The 20,039-nt window shown below is 40.0% G+C and overlaps 1 protein-coding gene across 1 annotated transcript in view; it reads right to left on the reverse strand.

Annotated features, from left to right (window-relative positions):
* Positions 1-1,041: 1,041 nt before the first annotated feature.
* Positions 1,042-20,039, reverse strand: part of rpp30 (ribonuclease P/MRP 30 subunit) — a 29,887-nt gene continuing 10,889 nt past the window's right edge. Inside the window, exons 7-11 of the mRNA XM_052027636.1 lie at positions 8,973-9,089; positions 8,015-8,044; positions 7,163-7,200; positions 4,546-4,625; positions 1,042-2,003 (exon numbers count right to left, since the gene is read on the reverse strand). Of these exons, the coding sequence (XP_051883596.1) occupies positions 1,888-2,003; positions 4,546-4,625; positions 7,163-7,200; positions 8,015-8,044; positions 8,973-9,089 (381 nt within the window). The 3' untranslated portion in view covers positions 1,042-1,887. The remainder of the gene's footprint in view (positions 2,004-4,545; positions 4,626-7,162; positions 7,201-8,014; positions 8,045-8,972; positions 9,090-20,039) is intronic.

Raw genomic sequence — 20,039 nt, forward strand, 5'->3', positions numbered from 1 at the left:
ACATGCAAAACACTAGTTGGGCTAGAATACAGCCAGGTTACAGTAACCATGTTCCAGGAAGAATGTGCTGGCATCAGTGAGAGTGGATAAGTATTTCAAAGGATGTTGCCAGGGCTGGAGAAATTAGGTTAAAATATTAAGTTGGGGTTGGGTGTTTATTTTAATAGAAGAGGCTGCTGAAGGGAAGTTTAATCAAGATGTACCAAATTATGAGGGTATATATAGAGTGGACAGGAACGACATATTTCCCCATAGAAGGATTAGGGATGACCGGTAATTAGGAAGATATTTTTCATTCAAAGAACTGTAGGGGAGTAGAGCTCATTGTCAACAGGTGCTGCATGCAGAAAATCTCATCACATTTAAAATATATCTGATGAGGACTTGCTGTGCTTTAACTTGCAAGGTTATGGACAGAGCTATGAAAGGAGATTAGTCTTAAACTTTTTCCACTGCTGTGGACAGGACGAAAAAATGGCATCCTGTGCACAAATACTTGTTAGGTCTATATTATACTGAATTTACAGCAGAGGAACAAGCCCTGGATCATAGCTCTTCACCCGAACCACTCAACAAATTCCATTCTTTACCTCCTTTTGCCGTGGTTAGCTGGTTTCCCAGAATGGCAGACAACTCAATTACTACTTCTGGTAATGGAATTCATATTCTAATGACTCTCTAAACAATGAAGTTTCTGCTGAAATTCCTGTTGAATTAATTAGCGACAAGTCTTACACTTATGGCTTAGTTCTGGTCTCACCGACAAATGGCAACATCTTCCTTAAGCCTGCCTAACACATTTCCCAAACTCCCTGGTCTTTTTCCAAGAGAAGAATCCAGCCAATTCAATATTTTGGGACAGGTATAATGTCTCAGTTCTAGTACCATCATGGTAAATCTATTTTGCATCTTCTCCAGTGCCTCATACATTCTCTTTATAATATAGAAACAGTTTGCAGCATTCCATGCCAGTTACTTGGCTGCCAATGCCATCATACATTGCTCCCCCAACAGCAAGAATGGGGATTTGACCTTACTGTGAGCATGAAGACTCAGAGGTGTAATTGCATGAAGATGCTGTTTATCCAACAAGACACAGAATTAAGTAAATGTGTCTGAGGTATGTTGCCTGGTCTTGTCTTGACATTGAGAAGCTTTGGTATAAAAATCTGGTCTGCATGAAATGTCCAATGAACTGCCTGCAATGTAAATACTGAACCATGTTGAAGAGCGTTCGTATAGCAAGAGATGGATCTAGTTATTGAATGAATGGTACATTAAGAATTTTCCACACACATCAAAATAATTCTTTATGGTATGCACAAGTATTTCAACACAAAGAATGAGAAAGTACGTTATAGAACAATGCTGCCTCTCCCCAACTTTGGGTCAATGACACCAAATGGTTCTAAGGGAAGGGGGAGCAAACACAGCATCTACTGACTATAACTTCCACCCTTTCCATGGTCCATCCATGGAAGTTTTTTTTTTGCACGAATGATAATGAGTATATTTTTGCCTAAATCCACTTAGAATGAACACAAATGAAAATTTGCAGGATAAAACCATACCAAAATGTGGTCCTTATGAAAAGATTTTATTCACTTTTTTCTATCTTATTGGTATGTATCTTTGAATTTCCTCACAACTTGGAATTCAGAACTGATAGAACAGTAATTTGAGCTAACACAGGCATTTAACAGGTCATAGAACCTAATTAGCAATGAACTCTTAAGTTCACTTTTGATGACTGAAATGTTAAATATTAATTATGAAAGTAACTTCAACAACACAATGCTGTTAGATCATTATTCAGAAAAAATATGGACACAGTTTCATAGTTATAAAGCAAATAAAATTTAGGCAATAGCCCAGGTTTTCTTCCCATCATTGGTTATTTTCAGTCTTGGCTTTTTTGGAACGAGGTCTTCCTTCATCTTTTTCTTCAGTTGCTGTAACTTTCCTTGCAGTGTAGATCACACCTAATGCAGTCTTTCTGGTTTCTGTACAGTAAAATTAGGCAATAGACATTTTAATGCAAGGTCTCTTATGGAGCCGATGTGAGAACATGGAACCCATTTCTATTTATTGCTGTTGATTTCCACATTGCAATAAGACAGGGCACTTTGGAGATGTTACATTAAACAAAAACCTGTAGAGTCAGTATACTAATTTCCCCCAGGTTTCATGTTAATTAACTAATGTCCATGACATCTGTAAAATAACATTCATATTCAGCCCCTCGAGTCTGATTTACTTCGTACAACCACAAAAATCTTGAGGCAACTCATTACAAGTCCAACCCACAGATTTTTCTCACTGGACATGATTCCCAACAGAAGTAGAGAAGCTGTGGAGAAATTGGTTGCTGCAATTCCCACTTTACAAGAGTTCAACACTTCTGAAGTTTTCCACTGGCTGCAAGATGCATTGGGAAGTTCTGAGGTTATGAAAGGCACATTAAAATGAAAAGTCCATTTTTCAAAAACATTTTAAAATGTGTTTTTTCAATGGCAAACTTTACTGGATTTCTAGGAAAAATAAGACTGATCTACATGGAATCTAAGTTATTGCATTGGGTTCTGGGTGTTGAATGCAAGGAACCAAAAATGAGTGTAGGGTATTTCTGGGACAAGTAGCTCTTAATACTAGAATCAAGCAATACTGAAGCTAAAATTCTGAACTCTCATCATTCATTTCAATCATTATTGTCCTATGCGGAATTAAATAATTACAGCTGTAAGTTAACATCAATTCATGAAAACATTTTATAAATAGTGTTACTTAAATGCCAGTCACTTTGAAAGTTCTCCATGCAATGCTAGCATTGTTTTTATTTCATCCTGTATCTCTAGTATTTTACTTCTGGATTAGTATTTAATACACTGTCACTTCTCTTCTAGCGATGCCCATCTTCAGGGAATTCAGTTCTTCAATAAGAGACAAATGGAAATCTTTCCTTGTCTACCTTCATTGTTTTGGATCCTTTCTCAATTCTGATCAGGCTTCTTCCAAAACCCACTTTCATGCCAACATCTCAGTTGGCATCTCTGGTTCCATGTTGTTCCATTCAAATTCCATTTAACTTGGATGTCAGGAATATATTTGGTACCAGTCTTACATGTTTGTTAGAGTACAATGACAGGATTACTGACATTTTCTGCTCTTGTTTTGAATTGGAAAATTTCATTAATCTTGCTTTCAATTTCTAGCTTTACAGTATCATCACATAGACTTGTCTCTAACTTGTCCTTTACTCCTCTACCTCCCCCTTTGGGGAAAAGCTATTGACCAATGTCCTCCATAAACTCGGCAATTTCCACAGCTGCTTTGATCACACTTCCTCCCATAGAGCTTCTCAGTCCATTCTCCTTTTCCATTGCATCTGTTCTAGTGACTTCTCATTTCAATGCCTCCAATATGTCTTTTTATCTTTAACTAACGTTTTCCCCCACAATAAACTCAAGTGTTTATATTCAATTTCCTACTATTTTCTTTACAAGCCTACTCTCCACTCCCCCCTCCCACTTCTCAGAACCACAATTAGGTTCTCCTTGCTCTCAGCTTCCACCAGACCACCTTCAGCCATTGCCACTAACTCTTCCTTCCTATTCCAAGCACTCTAGTAGTACTGATTCTCCCATGACAATGGTGAAAAACATTCTTTATCCCATGGTACCATTCCATACTCTACAGTACCTTCCTATCCTTTTAAATCCTCTTGGACCTCCACAATCTCCTTCAAAATGTAACAGCAAATAATGTATTTAAGTTGTTATTCAGAATAGCCTCTTTATCACTGCAGAAAAGATTGCATTGAGAGTCTCTTCTACATAGGCTAAACTCCAATTTCAATGTTCTGGCCCACTGCCATTCTGACCTTTATATTTTTATCCTTCTACACTGTTGTAATGAAGCTCAAAAGAAAGCTTATCGAACATCATTCCAACATTCAATTAGATATTTAACAAGCAGGGTTAAAACCTAAAACATTAACTCTTTCTCTCTCCACATAAGACTGAGCTCCGAGTGCTTCTAACTTTTTTCCATTTTTACTTTTGATTTTTAGCATTTTGCTTTTATACAAAGTTGTAGTATGGCAATCAGATGGTTTAAATACAAAAGAGTTAACAGATTTTTAATTTGAGCACTTCATAATTGATGCAGTATGCCATGAAAGGCAAATCAAAGCTGTGTTTAGGAAATATATCAAGCTGGTATCATGCTACTACACACTGGTGTAGTGAACTGTCTCACCAAACTGCAGGATAATGGACTTTCTCTGTAATTCCAGATTGGATGAGTTCCTGGTATAGCATCCAATAAAACTACTTTCTAATATGAACCGCTGCAACTAATATACAGTTCCATTTGTTCTACAGTTCCATTCATCTTATTCATTTGAAACATACAGACTATAAAACTCTGGGATATGATATTTAGTGCAGAAATGGACAAACAAACTAACTACTTTAATCAATTTTGTTCAACTTAGGTGAGTGCACCAAATGACTAGGACTGTCACAATTGAATGTATTTACTCACCTCCATGCAGAAGGACAGCTCTGCAGTTTGTTGATACAGCAGCTTTGGCATCTCCTTCAGATAGGCCAAAAAGCATCCCGCTTTCAGTAACTTAAGTCAAGGATTATAACTTTATACCAATACAATTAACTTAGTTCCTGTAAATATCTTTTACAAAGCTAAACAGTAGAAAATTTTCTACTATGCAATGTAACATTCAAAGACATCACTTTCCATTATGAATATTTTTCAAGTTTTACAGATTGGAGGCACCATCAACAATATATTACCACATTCATCATAATTATTCATCGCTGCCCTAATAGGGAAGAAATTCAATTTTTTTTCTTCCACATTATTTTCTTACTCAAGAGATGTGTATAAATCAAAAGCTTCCATTACAGAGCTTATAAAGCATGACCTCATTTTCATGCACTTGACTGCTCACCAAAGAACAGATCTGATCAATGTGATATTTCCTCAATACTGCACTTGAGATCCTACTTCTGAATGTGTGTCCTTGTCCCTCAGCAAAATCTGAATCCTGATCGTACCCATATTGTTGGCTCCTTTGAAGGCCATTATTACTGGATTCTAGCACTTGTCCAGCTGCAAACCAATGTACTTAATTCTCTTCTTCTTAGGGATCAAGAGTGACTTGCTTCCATCTGGTTTTGCGGTCTTTTTTGGTTGTTAACAGCAATGTGGGAACTGCAGGCTATCCACAGAAGCCTGAGGGGATGGGTAGCTTGTGAGGTAAATCACTCCTTTGCCATTTACAGGCTTCTATGTGCTCCTGATACACAGACGAGGTTCTCAATACCATCCTGAATACATCTTCTACACTTTGAATAGTCATGGGCCAGAGATTTCCAGGATAACCATCTGAGCATTGACCTAGTTGGGTAGTTCATTAGGGCAGTAACTCAGCTGAATCATCTTCAGATACTTCATCAGCTAGATTCCTTCCATCATGTTGAAAGTGAGGATGTTTGCGATAATGGCAGAACATTCAAATCCATTCTCAAATCCTCAGAAAATGAACAATACACCAAGACATGATAATATTCAGGGATGACTTGAAAAGGGACAAGTAACATTCATTAAATACCAGGAAATAATCACCTCCAGCAAGAAAAACTCTGACTGGCTACTACTGATATTCAATGGCATTATCGTTGCTAAGTCCATCATCATCAACATCCTGAGTGTCACATTGACCAGAACCCTAATTGAACCAGCTACACAGAGTGTGACATCAAGAGACATTCGATATCCTGTAGCAAATATCTTCAGATAAGTGTGATGTGTTGTATTATGGGAAGGCAAATGAGGGTAGGACTTTCACAGTGAACAGTACGACCCTGGGGAGTGCTGTAGAACAGGGGGACCTAGCAGTACGTGGTTCCCAGAAAGTGGCATTGCTAGTAGACGGGGTGGTGAAGAAGGCTTTTGGCACACTGGCCTTCATCAGTCAGGGCACTGAGTATAGAAGTCGGAATATTACTTTGCAGTTGTACAAGATGTTGGTGAGGCCACATTTGGAATACCGTGTCCAGTTTTGGTCACCCTGCTATAGGAAAGATGCCATTAAGCTGGAAAGAGTGCAGAGGAGATTTGCAAGCATGTTGCCAGGACGTGAGAGACTGAGGTATGGAGAGCGAGAGAGCGAGAGAGAGAGACTTTATTCATTGGAGTGTAGGAGAATAAGGGGTAATCTTATAAATGTGTATAATATCGTAAGTGGCAATACATAGGGTGAATGCACACAGTCTTTTTCCCCAGGCTTGGGGAATCAAGAACTAGTGAGCATAGATTTAAGGTGACAGGGAGAGATTTAATAGGAACCAAAAGGGCAACTTTTTCACCCAGAGGGTGGTCAGTATACGGAATGAACTGCCAAAGGAAGTGGTTGAGGCAGGTATTTTAACATTTAAAAGGCACTTGGGCAGGTACAGGGATAGGAAAGGTTCAGAGGGATATGGGCCAAACACAGGCAAATAGGACTAGCTTAGATGACTGGCTTTGCCAAAAACACCCCCATCCTGTAACTTAAAGGCAAAGTAGTAGATTCGAAGAAGGGTCAGTACTCAAAGAAAGTGAGCTGTTAACAACATTAGCCAACAGCAAAACAGGAAGAGACGTTGGGTGGTTAGCTGTTCAGTGAAAATAGGCAGCAGGAGGTGGGTCTTGTGGGCAAGGAGAGTTCAGAGAGACAGAAAGGAATCAAGAGAGATTCAAGTTTGAGGCAAGGACTGGGGTGACCCCTGGAAGTCTGGACAGGTAGGATAAGGGGTGAGGGGCAGCAGCAGCAGTCAGCTAACCAAATAGATTCAATTTTAATAACCCAGAAGTTAATTAACTCCTTGTTCTTTTCTTTGGTGCAGGCAGGCAGGAAGTGTTCAAGAAGGTGGTTTACAATATAAGAAAAGAGCCAGGGGTTATCTTTGCTTTCCAGTGTGAACTTGGAATTGCTCTAGAATTATTCCGAGAAATACGGAACATTCTGTCACAAAAACTGAACTGAGAAGCTGCTTTTTTCATTAAAGGAAATTGCTTACAGACAGAGGATGTATACGAGTAAACTCAATGCGAGCAGGGCATAATTATTAACCACAAGCACACTGGTTAAGGATACAAGTTAGAAATGTCATATGGTCCTCTCAGTCCCAAAAACTGCAGACAAAAAGGCATTAATATTTTGATTTAGAAAATATTTTGGCATGTAAGACTTCTCAAAATTTTGAGCATTTACTACCATGGTTCGGGCAATTGAAAAGGTCACATTTACGATCCACGAGTAATACAGTGACAGAGATTAGTCCTGGGGCAGGATTTGCATTATTTCAACAGTGATATGTTGAAGATTTAGAATACAAGGGAAAGGGAAATCATTTTTAATTAAAAATCACTGTGCTTTAAAGTTTTAAATGATTTACATTAACTTTATTTTTAATTTTTCTCTTAACTGCTTTACAGAATTATTTGAATCAATTTTGTTTTTCAATGGCTCTGAACAAATACTGCCCCCAGCTTTGCCGAATGTTACGGACATTGAGGGATAAAGACCCATCACTAGACCAGCTGAGGCTGAGACACCAACAAGACCATGCCACTGAACCAGAGAATGTAGATGGCTAGTGAGGTAGGCCTCTCTGGATTTGGACAAGGTGAAAGTAGGTATGGGGGAAACAAGGTCTGTCCCGTTATTAACCTTACAGAACAAACTGAAGCGTCATTAATTTCAAGAACATCAACTTATTCAGCACTGCTTCAAAATATATCAGAAATAGTTTTCTCTTGCAAACTGCTGCTGCAAGCACTAAGTGAAGATTTCTAAATTGTAGTTAGCTGATCCTGGTTGGGTTATGATAAATAAAAATATTACTGCTCCAGTGGGAGAAGATATATCAGAGATATGAAAGCCAATATAATCAAATTTACTCATTGCTGAAGACACAATATTGGATAACTAAATCATAAACCATACCTCTTCAGTTGCACTCGACACAATTATGTTCTAAAATAATACAAACATAAATATTGTCAAGTTTAAATACAAGACTGCAGGATTTCCTACAACACCATTGAATACACAGAAACTTCACATGATTAGCAATTTAAGAGCAAGATTTGTTTAGAAAGAATGCTCTTCAAAGCACTCTAGGCCAAATGAATGCTAATGACTATGGCGATCACAGTAGGCTTTTCATAATTTGTACAATGATCTTAGTTTTTTAAGTAGCTACTATGACATGTTAAATTTAGTATACTTAAAGGGGAATGGAGGAAGGAGCGAGGCTCCCAGGGTTTCATTAATTAATTACAAACATTTAGAATGAAAAGGATGATCAAAATGTTCTAGGCTTTACAATTGCTTTTGCACTTTCAAGATCTGCATGTTAACAGAATGTAATGCATTAAAACTGCAATACAATTAAAAAATGACAAGATCAATTGCAATGCAGCAAATGTTCCAATTCAATGCAACACTTGATAGCAATACAAAATAAAGCAAGGTTTAATAAAACATATAAATGATGGAGTTCAATTTCAGACACCAACTTTGCTAGGGTTTCAATAATCCACTATGAAGTCTACAGAGTTGGAGTGAATGACAACATCAGTGCCACTTCCATCCCCTCCAGATATACAAACAAGAATGAATTTCCTGTCTTTCCATCATCCACTGGTTCCTTAAATCATGTCTTAAATGATTAAATAAAACAATCTTTGGAATTCTGGCCCAGTATTGAAGATGGAACATCTGTAGCCACAAATGCTCTCACTTCCAAAAATAAATCATTAATTTGGTTTTGCTATTGCTCATGATCATCTTGCCTTCATAGCAGCTTCTAAAAGGAGGCTTGGGTAAAATTGTACATTTCTACTGACTTCTCCATATCCATCACAATTAAACATCGAGACATCAGGATAACACTCCTTACCTTTCCTTTACATACATTCATCAGGCAGATTCCATTTGAAATGGTATATCTTCTCAGAGTGTAATCATTAATAGCAGGAAAATATGTTAGTTCAAAGTAAATTCCTCTTGCAATAGCCTAAAACAGAAGTAGAAAATGGCTAATAAAATGACAATCAAATCCATCAGCATTTTCATTGCAGAAAGAGTGCAAGAAAGGACAAATCTACTCAGAAGTCAACAGCTTAACTCCTACATCTTCCTCAACCCAAAAGTTGTAAGTGTTGGGCTGGATTCCACTTGACCCAGCCAGTGCCTTATAATCTCTGCCACATTAACCTCTTGAGGCTGCTCAGAATCAAGAGCCCTGCGGTGTTAGTGCTGTGTTTAATTGCATGGTGGAGCAGGTGGCAAGCAGCGACTGGGATGAATGTGCTAGAAACTAAGGTGCTGCCCCTGTCTATCCTAATGGCCTCTGAGCTGTCCAATTAACACACATCACTCTGCCTTGCTCCCCTTATCTCTACAATATTTCTCCTGCAAATAGTTATTTAATCTCACTTTGATAGCTACTATTGAATCTGCATGCACCACATCATCACTACTGGATTCCAAACGCTAACCATTCATTGGCACAAATCCCCTGTTGATAATTTAATGGTATCCTCTACTGCTTCCATACCCGTCAAGTGCCAACTGGCTGCCCTCCAAATGGTCCTCCCCAAGTCCAGCACAGGCATAGGCCTTCAAGTCAGATGCTGTTATAAAATAGAGAGCTTGACTGCTTGTTCACTGTGCTACTATAGCCATAGCTACATCTGCTAAAAATACTGGTAAATTTCAGTGTTTCTGGTCAAGTGGCTGGTTGGAAGAAATCAAAGATTAGCAGTAAAAAGAACGTTATATCTGGTCAATGATTTCAGAGGAAGCTGAGAATACAGTACCCTACCTCACTGTCAAAGCAGGGAGAGAACAGTTTCACATGTAAGAACTAATGTAAATTTGATTCAATGCCAACTATGAAGGATTAATTTAACTGCATTCCTCCATTCTGCCTTTCCATAGGGCTGGATTGTTGGACATTGTGGTAATGGAGGTGTACCTTCCCGGGTTGATTGACAACAGCAGTGAATGCAATAACCTGTTTAACAGATCTAACTCCTGGAGTTCTGTAAATCACTTACTCACCTCCAGAGAGGTTTCCTTGTGCTAACTCCAGATAGTGAAGAACACTAGATTAAGCAGGAAAGTCTCTTTTGCTGCACAGGATTCTACAGAGAGCGCAAGCAGCAGCAGAGGGGCAGATAGCAGCCGAGACAGCATAGCAGAAGTTGTCACCACTGGTTAAGCACCAGTGGGACTTCCATACCAATATATAATTTTTCCTCCAGATATGCTGGCAGGACCGCTTGACACCTTTTCCTCATTCGACCTGTGGTTCTCATCCCTATCAATTTAAATTGTTGCCTCTGGTTATTGGCTCTTCAGTCACTCACTGAAAACAATTTTGCTTTCTGTGTTCTATCTAAACCATTCATGACTTGAAACAGGTAGAACGAAGAGGATAAGATCAAGTAGGTTTATCCTTTATGTTGGTTTGCTCACTACCCGCCACATACCTAGTCCAATAGCTATGCCCTCCAGCACTTGGCTAGCTTTGTCAGTGTGACGCTACCGAGCTATGCTTGGTGGGGGACATTAAATATCCCACTACCAAAGCCCAGAAACTGAACTAGATGAGTACATAAATACTGTGGCTACAAGAACAGTTCAGAATCTGGGTAGTCTATCACAAGTCTCACCTCTTGACACCCTGAAAGCCTTCCAACCACTTATCAAACAAGTCAGGAGCATCTCCAACTCCAATTACCTGGATGAATACAACTGCAACAGTAGTTAGGGAGCTCAACACCATCGAGGACAAAGCAGCTTGCTTGATTGGCACCCCATGTAGCACACTAAATATTCATTCCCCCCACCAATGCTGCAACGTGGCTGTATTGTGTGCCATCCACAGTAAGTAGCTATTTGCCTAGGTTACTCAAACAATAACTCCAAAACCAAAGAGAACAAGGTAATCAGCTCCGTGTGCAGGTTCCCCTCCAACTCTTATACCATCCTAACTTGGAAATGTATTGTTGTTGCTTCATCATCCCTGGATCTAACTGCAGCAGTGTTTTCCATAGCTTTCTGGAAGTTCCTTCAGCAGAAGGACTGTAGCAGTTCAGGAATGTGGCTCATCACCACCTTTCAAAGGCAATTAGGATGGACCATAAATGCTGGCCTTGCCACTGATACATAAATCCTGAGAAATGAATCAACACAAAACCACTTTCCATGGCTAAAATAATCTTTGTAATGATGCCAGGATTCTACATAGCACTGATTAGATTGCAATGTATAAATTTAATATTACTCCCTTGCTTTTAGATTCTACTCACTTTTATATAATATACAAGCTATTTGTAAATCTAGCAAAGCTGTCCTTCATTTTAATTCATTTCATTAATTAACAAAAATTAAACATTTTCTTTAGGGTAACAGGTACACCCGTTTGGATAATGTTGGGGTGGGGGGGGGGGGGGAATGACCTTTCAGAGGCCAGCAGCAGTAGCAGGGTCAGTGGCACCATGCCCAGCTCTGAGGCAATTAAGGGAAGGGTGAGATCAGGCAGACCAATAGTGATAGGGGACTAAATAGTGAGGAGACACAGATAGTTGTTTCTGTGGCTGCAGTCCAGACTCCAGGATGGTACGTTGCAGCAGGTACAGGACATTCTGAGAGGGGAGGGTGAGCAGCCAGAGGTTGTGGCCCATAAATGACACAGGCAGCAGTAGGGATGAGATCCTACAAAAGGGACTTTAGGGAGCTAGGTAGAAAGTTAAAAAGCAGGACTTCCAGGGTTGTAATCTCAGGATTACTACCCGTGCCAGTGAGGTAAGAAAAGATACATAGTGCATTTCAATACGTGGCTAAGGAGCTGGTGCAGGAGGGAGGGCTTCAGATTTATGAATCATTGGGCTCTCTTCCAGGGCAGGTGGGACCTGTACAAACGAGACAGTTTGCATCTGAACTGGAGGGGAACCAATATCCTCGCAGGGAGGTTTGCTAGTGCTACTCAGGAGGGTTTAAACTAGAGTGGCAGGGGAATCAGAACTGCAGCAGCAGGGCAACAGATGGTAGAGTTGAGGGCAAGAAAGATGGTACGACAAGCAATACTGAAAGGAAGGACAGTAAGGGGGCAGGTTAATAAACATGGTGGGACTGATGGGCTGAAATATGTTTATTTCAACATGAGGAGTATTATGGGTGAGGAGGATAAACTTAGAGCCTGGATCAGTACATGGAATTATGATGTTGTTTCTGTTAGAGATCTAGTTGCATGAGGGACAGGACCGGCAGCTCAACATTCCTGGGTTTCATGGTTTCAGACGTCATAGAGGTGGAGGGGTTGTACTACTGATAACGGAGAATGTCACAGAAAGGACACACTGTAGGACTCATCCAGAGAGGCAATTTGGGTGGAGCTGAGAAATAAGAAGTGCAATTATGCTGACGGGATTATACTACAGGCCCCCCAACAGCCACCAAGTGGAGGGAGAGATATGTAGACAGATTGTGGAAAGATACAGAAACAACAGGGCTATCATAGCGGGGGACTTTAACTTCCCTGGCATTGATTGGAACTTCCTTAACACAAGAGGCTTAGATGGAGCAGGATTTCTTCATTGCATCCAAAAGGCATTCTTGAAACAGTATGTGGAGAGTTCAACTAGAGGAGAAAACATACTGGATCTGGTTTGGGAAATGAGCCAGGCCAGGTGACAGACCAATAGTGGGTGAACATTTTGTGGCCACAGCTCATTATGTTTTAAGATAGTTATGAGTAGGGATAAAATCAGATCTTGTGGGAAGATACTAAATTAGGGGAGGGCAAATTACGACAGGGCAAGCCTGGAGCTAAAGGGCATTGATTGTGAGCAGCTGCTGCCGGACAAGTCCATGTTTGACATATGGAAGTTGTTTAAAGATCAGCTGATCAGAGTTCAGGATTAGCATATCCTGGTAAGGAGCAAGAACAAGGATGGCAAGGTAAGGGAACCTTGGATGACCTGAGAGGACCTAAATATTGTCAGGAAAAAAAGCATACGCAAGGTTTAGGAAGTGAAAATCAGACTGGGCCCTTGTAGAATATAAAGATAGCCGGAAAGTGTTCAAGCAGGCGATTAGGAAGGCCAAAAGGAGCCATGAAATGTCCTTGGCAAGCAGGATCAAGGAGAATCCCAAGGCATTTTATACTTTAATTAAGAAAAAATGGATAACAAAGGAGATAGTAGGTCCACTCGAGGATAATGGAGGGAATTTATGTTTTGAGTCAGAGCAAGTGGCTGAGGTACTAAATGAGTACTTTGTGTTAATACTTACTGAGAAGTATTTGGAGGATAGCGAAAGCAGAGTGGGGCATGCTAATGTGCTGGGATATTTTGAGATTGAGGAGGTGGTAGTGCTGAGTCTTCTGAAAAGCATTAAGGTGGATAAGTCCCCAGGGCCTGATGGCATATATCCCAGAGTACTGAAAGAAGCAAATGAGATTACTGGGGCTTTGACAAAGATCTTGTGTCCTCACTAGCAACAGGTGAGATCCCAGAGGACTGGAGAGTAGCAAATGTTGTGCCTTGGTTCACGAAGGGAAATAGGGATAATCCAGGTAATTATAGGCCAGTGAGCCTCACGTCAGTGGTAGGGAAGCTATTAGAGAGGATACTGAGGGATAGGATTTATGCACATTTGGAAAAGGCATGGCCTGCTTAGGGACAGTCAGCATGTCTTGTGCAAGACAGGTCATGCCTTATAAATTTGATCAAGTTTTGTTTGCAGAGGTGACAAAGGTGCTTTATGAGGGCAAGGCAGTGGAGGTTATCTACATGGACTTTAGTAAGGCATTTGATAAGGTCCCTCATGGTAGGTTGATTCAGAAAATAAAGATGCACGGGATCCAGGATGAACTGCATGTTTGGATTCAGAACTGGCTTGCCCATAGAAGACAGTAGGGGTGGAAGGCTACTATTCTGGCTGGAGGTCCATGACCAGTGGTGTTCCGCAAGGATCAGTGCTGGGACCCCTGTTGTTTGTGATATATATATATATAATATATATCAATGATTTGAATTAAAATGTAGGTGGGTGGATTAGCAAGTTTGTGGATGACACCAAGATTAGTTGAGTTGCGGACAGTGGAAAGGACTATCAAAGAATGCAGCAGGATATAGATCAGTTACAGATATGGGCAGAAAAGTGTCAGATGGAGTTTAATCCAGGAAAGAAGAAAGTATACAGTGAATGGTAGATCCCTTAATAGCATTGAGGTACAGAGGGACCCTGGTCCAGGTCCATAGTTTACTGAAAGTGGCTATGCAAGTGGATAAGGTGGTGAAGGCGGCAAATGGAATGCTTGCCTTCATTGATAGGGGTGTTGAGCATAAGAGCAAGTCAGTCATGCTGCAGCTATAAAAGACATTAGTCAGACCACACTTGGAGTATTGTGTGCAGTTTTGGTCGCCCCATTATGGGAAGGATAGGGAGACTGTGGAGGGGGTACAGGAGAGGTTTGCCAGGATGCTGCCTGGATTAGAAGGTATGAACTAATAGGAAATGTTGGACAAACTTGGCTTGTTCTCCCTAGAGCATCAGAGGCTGTGGGGAGACCTGATAGGGGTTTTTAAAATTGTGAAAGGCATAGACAGGGTAGACAGAATCTTTTCCCCAGGGTAGAAATATCAAACACCAGAGGACATGCTTTTAAGGTTTGGGGGGGGGGGGGGGGGGGGGGGGGGTGAAGTTTAAAAGTGACATGAGGGGCAAATTGTTTGTGTTTTTCAAAAAAGTGATGGGTGCCTGGAATAGGTTGCCAAGGCTAGTAGTGGAAACAAGCAGTTTGGAGGAGTTTAAGAGGCTTTTAGATAGATACATGAATATGAAGGGAATGGAGAGATATGGACGATACACAGGAGGAGGGCCTTTAGTATAAATTGGCATCAAGATCAGCACAACATCGTGGGCTCAATGGCCTGTCCAGTGTTGTACTGTTCTATGTTCATACTTTTACATGGTACATTTCCTTCTTTCAGCAGTTGCATTTAATCCCTTTTTTTGTGAAACACCAGGGCCATGTTTGCCAATTATATTCACTGGTACAAATTTTGAATGGACATTTCAGTAGCTGCCCCTCCAAATATTATTGTTGATGCTTCTTGGCACATTTTTGGTTCCAAGCACATAAATGAGAGATCATTTCCTTTGGGTTCATTTTAAAAGAAAAACAAAATAAGCATAGACTCAAAAACCTGATTAATTATCATCAATTTAAGTTCACGATTTATGATAAGTATCAAGCCCAATTATTTGCAAGTGAAGTCTACATTTATTCAATACAATTTATAATAAAGGAGAAAAGTTATTTATTTTTTTAAATTTGTACCAACAGCACCCTCTAAAGGGAATTTTCAGAGTTTCCATCTGTAGAATTCATGCATTGCGAGTCCTTTAAGTATGTACATATCAAACTTAAGTGCACATAAGAAAGTTCTACTTTCCCCACATAAAAGAAATGTAACCACATAAAAGAAATGAAAGTCACACCAGCAAAGTTTGCATTATGGCTTTGTCTTAACTTGTAACGTCTTATTGCCTTTCAATTTGGGATTATGGAATGAGCTCCATAGCTTCAAGATTTCCAATAGAGTGATGACAAAGCAGTTATTTATTTACACAAGAAATGTTTTTTTTCCCTGTGCCCACGATTGTCAGATGCAATAATGCATAAAGGCTCTTGAACATGTGTAAAGATATCCAATGTCATTGAATCCAGCACTAGGAACCATCCAGCTAAGTCCTCAAGATAAAATGTTCACCCTTAAGACTATGACCTTTTGAGACCCTCAACACCAACCCTGGTCCCGAATGCCAGCTTACTCAACCAACCATGTCCCCTTCACAGCAGCTAACAGCAACAGTGTCTTCTTGATGCTCTAACTTGACTCATGGCACCACTACACAACCCCAAATTAACATCCCAGCAAAATTATTCTACCACCAAGAAAGCCTCCCTGCCCTGTGACCCTGACCCATGATTTCTTTCCCTTGCAAAGGTAAACTGAGTGGAAGACCTTTGAGCCTAATAAGCTGTAGAATCTTGTAAAAAAAAATGTTGGCTTACTGCACATTACTAACTTAATGTGTCTTTACATGGGTAAATGTAAAGACATATTAAATTAGCAATGTGCAGTAGAATATGACTGCTCCACATCAAATGCAGAGTGCGACTGCCCCACATTGAAGACACTGTGTGAATACAAGCTGCTGTAAAGTAGTAAAGCATTTTAAAGGAAACAGTTGGAACATTTAAACTGGTTGCATTCAAAACACCCAAACTGGAGAACCAGTTATCTTGAAGCATTACAGTACTGGAGGAGATTACAGAGTAAGGAGGGGTGAAGCCACACTGGGATTTGAAAATAAGGATGATAATCTTAAATTAGGATGTTACTTTACTGAGAGTCAATGTGCATTGGCAACCACAAATGGACGAACAGGAATCAATGCAAACTGACTCAGACAACTTGGAAGCAAGTGTTTGGAGGAATGAATAGTCAAGTAAGGATGTAACAAAGCCATGGATGCAAGTTTCAGCAGATGAACTACGGCATTATTACAGGAGGTAGAAATTCTTCATCTTAGTGATGGCATAGTGGTCTGCAGTTTATCTCAAGATGAAATATAGCAGGAGGAATGCCAAGGGCTCTGGTTCAGTTCAAAAAGTTGAATGGGAAATAATTTTTTACCAATGAAAACACGCATCTCTACTTGTGGCAAAACAAATGTGACCCAATTTCAGCTGCCAATTCTCAACAAAATACACAATGAATGACATCTCTCTTCATGTGTCCTGCAAGCCTAATTTTCTTCTGATCATGCTACATGTGCAGACACCTGGTCAAATTTTGAAAACTTCATTACTCTCAGATTTAATCATAAAACAATTTTCTAATCATACAAATGCTTCAAAACACTCCAATTTGTGATCCGATTCCTAGGCAAGAGTACCTCTCTTTCAAGATGGGGGTGAGAATAAAAATAAGGTAGATGAATGACAAGAAGTCAGAAATGGCATGCCTGATAACGATGGTGATGGAATTGCGATGGAAGTGCCAGAGATAACCACAGTTGCATGGGAGAGATTTAAAGTTCAAAGTAAGCCAAGGTGAAAAGTCAACAGGAAGCGTCAACTTGCACTTTGGCGGAGATGAATTCACTGAAGTCATCATTTGACAACAAAACTGACCAAGGAGAGGATGGGCTAAGAGGCTAAATACCAATGTGCCAAAATGTGGAGAATATTTTAAGAGAGTAAAGAGACACAATCAGGATAGAATAGAAAATGTGGAAAATGCAGGATGTGAGCCATACCACAGCCATTGTGGTCACACCCCCCATTAAGATGGTTGAGAGAGAAGGAATCTGTGCAAGAATGGTTTGTGTTGGTTGCTGGAAACTAACCATGAGAACTGAAAGGAGCAGAGGCTGGCGAAGCAAACACAGTAGAAAGGGAAACAAAGGTGATGCTTGAAAAATTGTTTCCCCAGGAAGTATGCAAGAGGTATTGCAGTTGCATAGCTGCTGCAAGAAATCTGGTAGCAAATACTGTGAATGTTGGGTCCCCAAAATTGAGCAACAGATTAAGGACCTCAAAAGGTTTAAATTTGGGAAACTGGCAAGATATTTGGTCAATGGGTGAATATCAATGAATGGGGTAAAGGATTACAATTTGGGTGAGAGGAATAGAAAACAGGATGGAAATCAAAAACAGATGATGAAGAAGCATGGTGTGGAATGACAGCCAACCAGCATGCATGCAAGGACATCGAATAATAAATAAAACATTAGCAAAATGCAAAATTATACATACATATAAACTTTAAACGGAAACTTAACTATTGTTAAAAGTTTGGGGCAACTCAGCATATGGTCTAAATTCTGGTGATAACTGTTTTTTTGTTAAACAAAAAAGGCACTGCTGAACCCAACAAGTTAGATAAAAACCTGCAATCTGGTAAATGAGCGACACATAAAATTGGGTAAAGTATTCACATTGGAAGAAAAATTAACAAAGAAAAACATCACAAATGATGTTTAAGTAGCTGCAGGTGATGTTCCAGAGGATAAATGGACATCGGAAAACTCAGCATTTAGAACGACGAGTCCCTGTGGAACGGTAATCAATTAAACACACTGAACATTAAATTTCATTGTGGGGCTGTACGCTAGACAGAGAATACAAGTACTTTAACCAAATGACTTACAGTACTGTATCTACGAAGACCTGATGTACATAGTCAAAATATGCCAGGTAAATCACAATGCCGATTTAGTAATAAAGAAAGAGACCGACCAAGAGACACGTGTAAAATTTCCCAATGGTAGAAAAGATGAATGCCTTAAAATTGATGACCAAAGGGGGACGTATTGGGACAGCATAAACACATTGGAAGAAAATATCTCAGAAATAAAGTGGCAAACATGTAGAATAGATAGAAGTGAATACCTGGGACAAAATACATGAAATCATTAGCAGTGAGACTATGACATCACAGAATCGTAGAGTCTTATAGCATGCAAGCAGTCCTTTCGGCCCAACTTGTCCATGCTGACTGTGTTGCCCAGTGAGCTAGTCCCATCTGCCCACGTTTTGCCCATTGCCCTCTAAACCTCTCCCACCCATGTACTTATCCAGATGGCTTTTAAACATTGCTAATGTGCCTGTCTCAACCAATATTTCTGGCAGCTCATTCCACCCTTTGCATGAAGAAGTTGCTCCTGATTTCCCTTTTCAATCTCTCACCTCTGATCTTAAACCTATGCCCTCTTGTTTTTAGTCTTTTTCCCAGGGAGGAGGTGCTATGTGCTTTCACCCTGTCTATGCCCCTCATGATTTTATCCATGTAATTTTTACCCACATCAATATTATTTATTTCAACCATCTACCCATTTCTGTTCCACGCCTGACAATTGCCCCTTCACTTGTGATGAATGGCAAGATATACACTGATGAAAGTATATATAATCTCCACTGTGGAACTCTGATCTCTCAGTGGGCATAGGAGAGTCTTATACAGTATAATAGTTGCCAATGGATCAAAGATGCTCAATGCATCCTCAGGGGGTCCTAACCAGCACAATGAGTTTATAGCCCGAGATAAACTTTTTCAACATTTTGGAGTGTCAATGCGCAAGGAGGTCCAGAGTCTTACATTGCATGGTGGTAGGCAGCTCTAGCTTGCTGGAACAAGTGGATTTGCTGGCCAAATGGACTTGCTGGCCGTATTTTTCCATTTGTTGTCAAGGTCACTACTGCGCTCAACTTCCTCGTCTCTGGATCCTTCCAGGCTGTCCTGGGGATATTTGTAGGATCTTGCAGTCTTCCACACACTGACGCCTAATGTGCAATGTTTCTGGTTCAATGAAGATTTGGTGAATGGGTCTCCACACCAGTATCCAACATCGTAATGAGTTTTAAATTAAATCCTCTGAGCCACACACCAGCTGACCTGCTGGAGACCGGGAGTAAAACCAGAACTGTCTTCAGCTTCATCTGAGCATAATTCCTGACTGATCAGTAGCTCAATTACGATCAGCATTTTAATGAGCAGAATGATGCTGATTTAGACCTGCACCATATTTCTCTAGACACATGAATGAATCAACTTAGTTTAGCAACAGCTTAGCTGCAAGAGAAATATTTAACCTTCCAACCAGATATCTTAGACCATCCAACGAAATTTTTCATTGAAGCCTTATAAATAAATTAAATATTGAAGTACAAAGGCAAACCTCAGGTAAGGTAATGATATTCCAGCACATTAATGTTTGTGACAATTTATTAAATTCATAAGAGAGAAGTGTACCATTGCCACTGAACAAAGCAACTTGCTGGGCCTTTTTCAGAATATGGTTAAGAGTTAATAACATTGTTTGGGTCTGGAAATCAGGCAAGGTTTGGGTAAGAAAGAGTGAGCCAGATACATTTTTGTTC

Source organism: Pristis pectinata, chromosome 12 (assembly GCF_009764475.1).
Source record: "Pristis pectinata isolate sPriPec2 chromosome 12, sPriPec2.1.pri, whole genome shotgun sequence".
Lineage (NCBI taxonomy): Eukaryota > Metazoa > Chordata > Chondrichthyes > Rhinopristiformes > Pristidae > Pristis > Pristis pectinata.